General features: G+C 44.3%; 1 protein-coding gene across 1 annotated transcript in view; it reads left to right on the plus strand.

The window, feature by feature from the left end:
* Nucleotides 1-602: 602 nt before the first annotated feature.
* AGPAT5 (1-acylglycerol-3-phosphate O-acyltransferase 5) overlaps nt 603-6309 on the plus strand; it is a 130459-nt gene continuing 124752 nt past the window's right edge. The window contains exon 1 of the mRNA XM_006864319.1: nt 603-821. Coding sequence (XP_006864381.1) covers nt 603-821 — 219 coding nt within the window. The remainder of the gene's footprint in view (nt 822-6309) is intronic.

The following is a 6309-nucleotide window of genomic DNA, read 5'->3' on the forward strand; positions in this document are numbered from 1 at the left end:
CCCACCGTCGCCCTGCTCTGCATGTCGCTACCTCCTCTTCCCGCGTCCACGGCGGAGCTAAATTTTTAAGCATGCGCAATGACAGGAGTTGGGCAGCCCACGAGTCCGGGAGTCAGTTGTGCTTCAACCGGCGCCGGGACTCAGCCAATCAGGAGGCGTCTTATTGCCCGAGAGCCCCGCCGCCGAAAAGGGGAAATATGGTGACAGGCAAGGGTCATGAAGTGTAACCACTCTTGAACTATCCAGGCCCAGGAGGGGTTGCGACGTCCCGTTCCCCCGCGGCCGCGAGCAGCTGGCACCTCCTCCTCGCTGGGCCTGGGTTGGGCGCGGCAAAACCGGGATCCGCCACCGCCCCTCGCCGGAGACCCGCCCATGAGGCTGGGGGGCGGAGGCCCGGGTCGAGGCGGCAGGTTCGCGTCTCAGGTGGTGGCGGGTGGCCGGGGGAGGTGAGGCGGCGGAGGCGGCGGCGGCGTCTGTCCCGGGCGCGGTGATTGGCCGTCGCTGGCGGGCCGTGGCCTGAGGGTGAGCGGGGCAGTTTGGAGAAGTCGCCGGGGCGCGGAGGAGGAAGACAGAGGACGAGGACGCGAGTGCGGACGTGGAAGATGCTGCTGTCCCTGGTGCTCCACACGTACTCGATGCGCTACGTGCTGCCGGCCACCGTGCTCCTGGGCACGGCTCCCACCTACGTCCTGGCCTGGGGGGCCTGGAGGCTGCTCTCCTGCTTCCTGCCCGCCCGCTTCTACCAGGCTGTGGACGACCGGCTCTATTGCATCTACCAGAGCATGGTGCTCTTCTTCTTCGAGAACTACACCGGGGTGCAGGTGAGGCTGGTCCCGCCCTGCGACTCCGCTCCGCCGCACCTGCTTTCACTTCTCTCCTCCTGACGTCCCTGCGGTGTCACCGGGCGGGTTTTCCAACTTCAAATCAGCCAGCCCCGCTCCCCACTGGGCTTTAAGATTGTTCTGTCTTGTCTGGCAGATCCATCCCCCACCCCCACCCCCCAACACGTGCTATCACATAGCCTTCTGCTGTGGGACATGTTTCACGTTCATTCTTAAAGCTTTGATTCAGTGCTTCACCGATGCGTCTTCCACGATGACTGGGAAGTTGTAACATTTCTGAGAATCCACTTGTAGATCGAGTTCCTTTTACCCCAGCCTTGAGATCTTACCTGTTTAGAGAACGAGCAGATGAACATTTAAGTAGGGCAAGCATTTGACCATTTTTGGGATTTTGCCCAAGGAGATGGTAATTCTGGAACATGAGATGTTGGAATCTAAAAAGTGTACTTTTAAGACTGTTCTTAGAAGACCTTTTGAAACGTACACTTTTTGAGCGAGAAGCACCACTTTGTTTTGCATTCTTTCCAGGATAATTGTAAACTAGGTGAGGAAATTAATACATTTGTTACAAGAGAAAGTTTAATGTAGATACATTTCTTGCCAACTTTGACAAGGCTTACTTTTAGATATGTGGGTAATCTTTTGTGTGAATACTGTTTCTTTCTGTCTTTCTAGAGATTAAGTTTGTAGTTTGAGCTTTAAAAAGTTGAGACAATAAAAGTTACAAGCCGTCAACATTATTTAGCTATTTCCTAGTCTGAACAAAAGGAGATTCCTTCTTGGTTATTTTCCTAATATCCTTCTTTGTGTGTAGGGGGCGTGGATAGGGCGAGGGAAGGAGGCTGGGAAGGTATTGTTCTGCATTTTTGCCTGTCTTAAAAACTTTTTCAGTAGAGCAGTCATTTCCCCCTGTTGTCAACCAGCTACTGTATTGAATTTGCAATGATCCTGTTGCTCATCCCTAATGACTGAATTTGCCAAAGTTGGAGGTTGTGTGAAAGAAGGGGTTTGGTGGTGCTTGGAGGTTATGTGCTGTGGAGTTGGTGCCAACCCATAGCATAAATCTTTATGGGAGCCGAAAGCCTCAACTTACCAGCGGAATTTCCCACTGGTAGTTTCGAACTACTGACCTTGAGGTTAGTGACCACTACTCTACCAGAGCTCCTTAAGAAGGGGCATGTTGTTGTTTAGTGCCACCGAGTAGATTCTGACCCATAACGGCACTGTATAGGGTTTCCGAGGAGCTGCTGGTGAGCTTAAACCGCCGACCTTGCAGTTCAAATGGCTTTGCAGTCTGGCACATTAACCCACAGCGCCACACCAGAACTCCGAGAAGGGGAGTGGTGGTGGTAGTGGTGGTGAAGAAGGGGCATAGGAGAAACGAATTTAAACCAGTATCCATAAGTCTTTCATAGAAAGACATACTACTGTTTCAATTAGGTGTTTCTAGTAATTGACTTTAAAATGAGTCGCATTTAACACACTTAACATGTCCCCCCTTCCTAAAGGTGTCTCTAAAGCTATGGTGTTGCCATAGTTATTTAGCTTCATTGTTGCCCTAGGCCTGGTGTATATAGACTCAGAAGATATTTATAAAATTAGTCACCTCTTGAAACGAAATATTTTTGTTCAAAGAATAGTATGTTCCACGTGATATAATGCAGAATATGCCATTGAAGTTCTTGGTGTTTGGCACATTTTATTTTTTAAAAAATAATTGTAAAACTTCGATGTTTTTTGAAAGATTTCAATTTTTATTCTGTCAATTCCTGTGGCCTGTTTTTTTTGAAAATATCTTCAGTGCAGCCGTACAGGATCATATATATACGATTGAGTCTTGATCCTATATATACTACCTCTTGAAATGTCAGAGCATCTACTGTTTCTTTTTGGTAGTGACTGCATTCTTTCCATCTTCTTTTGGTGCTTTCTGCATCATTCACTATTATACCCTTGGAATCCCTTAGTTTTGCAATTTTAGACTTGAATTTTTTCTTCAGTTCTTTCAGTGTGAGCATGTTCTTCCCTTTTGGTTTTCTAAATCTAGGTCTTTTCACATTTCATTATAATATTTTGTCTTCTGACTGTAATTTTCTGTTAATCTCTTTGACTTTCTTGTTTCTTCCATTTACTTTAGCTTCTCTGTGCTGGAGAGCAAGTTTCAACTTTTTATGACATCATTTTGGCCTTTTGATTTTTTAACTGTCTTTTTAATGACCTTTTGCTTTCTTCTTCTGTGATGTGCTTTGATGTCATCCCACACTTCTTCTGGGCTTTCGTCATTAGTATCTAATGCAGAAAATTTGTTTTTGGGATGGTCACTAAATTCAGGTGGGATATATTCAAGGTCATATTTTGGCTCTTGTGTACTTCTTTTCATTCTTTTCCTTTTTTTTTTTTTTTAACTTTTTATTGTGAATTGAATGTAGGTTTATAGACAAGATCATCAACTTTACATTCAGCAGGTCATACATTTGTTTGATAATTATTATGTTTCTTCCATGCAACAACAATTATCCTGCTTCTTCCCTGTGGTTCCCACTTGCATTCCACCCACCTTCCTGTCCCTTCTCAACTCTGTCATTCGAAAACGCTTCCCTTTTGATTTTCAATGATGGACCTTTTCATGGTGAGCATACCTTGCTAGCTGTTGTCCCCACCTATAAAACTGTCCACTGCTTGGTTGAAAATTGGGCTGGGGGGTGAGTTACATTCCAAACCTGGAGCATGGTCGAGGGCCATAGTCTGTTTCTGACCACTAAACATGGTCTTTTTTTCTTTCTTAATTAATTAATTTGGAGTTCTGTTCCTCATTTTCTCCCATTCTGTCTGGGACCCTTTAATCACTATCAGGACAGTAGGTAGGGGTAGCTGGGCACCATCTAGTTCTTTTGGTCTCAGAGTCGTGGGGACTGGTGTTCACATGAACTGTTAGTCTATTGATTCCAAGCCTCTTCAATTCTTTTTTTTTTTTTTTTTCTAAGCCTTTTTTTCTTTTTATGTTTTTGTTGTAAATTGAGTGAAAGTTTTCAGGGCAGATCATCAGTTTTACAGTCAACAAATCATACACTTTGTTTCATTACAATTATTATAATCCCCTCCATGTACCATCAGTTAACCTGTTCACTTTAGCTCTTTTTTTAAAAAAAAACCAAAACACTCAGGCATATATAATAATTTACATCACTGAAGGGCACATTCTGCAAGTCTGCTTTCTGGCTGTCAGCTCTCACTCCTTCTCTTCCCATGAATCTAGCGTCCTCAGCTGCTCCCTCTCTCCATGTCCCCATCTCTGCCTCCATCTCTGGTGTCCCTACTTCTCTGGATAAGGTCCTACATTCTGCATGTGCCTTTCTCCCTTGATGGGCCTCTGTTTCTAGATTGTAAGATTAACTACTCCCCCATTTTTATTACAATACTTCTACCTTTACAGTTGTGACAGTCACAATTAGTCATGATACCGATTACTCACTATTATAGCATAAGAATCTTATCCCCATCTCTTTTCACCACACCCATCTAGACAAGATGAGAACTATTCAGTGGGGATTCTATCTTCCCCTGCACACTCTTAAACTCAACTCCCTCTTGAAAATTTGTAAGCCAGTCACTTCATGCCTTTATTGCCCCCTCATTTTAGGGTAGCCAATGTCTAAGTTGCCCATCCCTAGCTACCCTATGTACAGAGCGGATAGCATTGATACTTGATATGAAGACTCCTTTCCTCTCTGTTGGTATTTTGAGCAGAGTATAAGGAACTCTGGTAGCATAGTGGTAACGAATCAGGCTGCGAACCTTAAGGTCAACAGTTCGAAATTACCAGCTGTTCCACGGGAGAAAGATGAGGCTTTCTGCTCCTGTCAAGATTTATAGCCTCAGAAACCCTGTACAGGGTCTCTATGAGTCGGAACCGACTCCATGGCACATCACCACCACCTCCATGAGTATAGGTCAAGTTTAATCAAGTTGTAGCAATTTACCCTCGTTTTCTTTATCCTAGCTGCAAGTTTGGGTGTTCTTGTGCATCTCCCATCACTTCATATCAGCTGGATGCTTCACTCTCAGCTCTAACCCTCCTTGGCTGTGTCCTTGTCCATGGGCTCATGTGTCCCCAGGTCTCGCCACACTTTGAACCAACCACCCCTTCCTCTTCTCTCTCTCATGTCCAGGACATTGGGAGTATATGGAACATGGTCGAACTCAGCCCATTTCTTTATTGCTGCCTTTCCCCCTCTTCCATTCACGAGTAGACCAGTATGGTTGCCAGCAAGCTTTCATGCCTGCTCATGTGTTAGTCTTGAGTTTGAGTTTCAGTCTTGGCAGCAGGTTTGTTCTGAAGGGACTTGATTGCTTGCCTTGATGGCTTCCCGGCAAATAACTTTCTTATTCTTGTAGTAGCCAATCATACTACCATTTTTGGTTTTTTTCCCCCTGATGATCTTTCTTTGAAGATGTATCTTCTGTCACTCTAGCTGTTCCAGGCTGGTCTGCTTGTCCTTTCTAGTGGAAGTATCCCACCTCATAAGGTTCTGGATGGGGCTCAGGATTCTACCTAAGAGGTCCTATACACTGCAAAGGGTCCACAAAAAACGTATTTCACTGGACAAGTTCTAGCACCCCTTTTAGGTGTTCCAGTCAGTCATAGGCTAAAGACGGGCTTACAAGCTTTCTGTAATCATGTTTCCCAACATTCCTTTCTATCGCACTCAAGTGTCTATTTTACAATAGTAGGCAAGGGAAGCCAATATTCATAAGACAGTCAAGCATCTTGGTATTATTTCCTCTCTTAAAACTGTGCCTCGATCCCTGTATCACAGAGTCCTGTTGGTCCAAGTTTGAGCATGCATCATTATTCACCTCTTAGCCATTTAGCTCATGCAAACCTCTCAGTGTTCCCTTATCTACCTTGTTCTTCCACCCCAAAGCCTCTTCATTTCTTACCACTCTTCTTTCTTCTGCTCACAGAGAGCCCAGTAGCTTTGTGTACTTGTTTTAATTTTCTTCAGCTTTACACTGAACTTCATAAATGAAAGAATGAAGCACAGACAGTTCACATCTGTAGTTGTCAAGCCAGGATTCTATCCAAGTCAGTCTAGCTTTAGGATCCATTTTCTGAAGATGTTTTGTTAGGTGATATAGTGATAATGACTGGCATTAGATACCTACTTTCAAAGTATTTATATAAGGAAAAACCTTGGGAGTGTTTATGTTTGTTAGCTTTGTAATAAAGAGCTAAAGTAGGTTTCCATGAATTTTGAGTCTTCAAACAGAAGTAAGTACTTGACATGTTTAGGGAAAGGAGGTTTTCCTTTATTTATTTATTTAATGTTTTATTGTGAATTATGTGAGTTTACATGGGAGAACATTGGTTTTACATTCATTCTATCGTATATCATCTCATTGCCATGGTTACAATCCCCTCCATGCAATCCTTCCCCTGTGCCCCCCAGGTCTTCAGCACACAGTC

The sequence above is a fragment of the Chrysochloris asiatica genome, unplaced genomic scaffold, assembly GCF_000296735.1.
Source record: "Chrysochloris asiatica unplaced genomic scaffold, ChrAsi1.0 scaffold00064, whole genome shotgun sequence".
Classification (NCBI taxonomy): Eukaryota; Metazoa; Chordata; class Mammalia; order Afrosoricida; family Chrysochloridae; genus Chrysochloris; species Chrysochloris asiatica.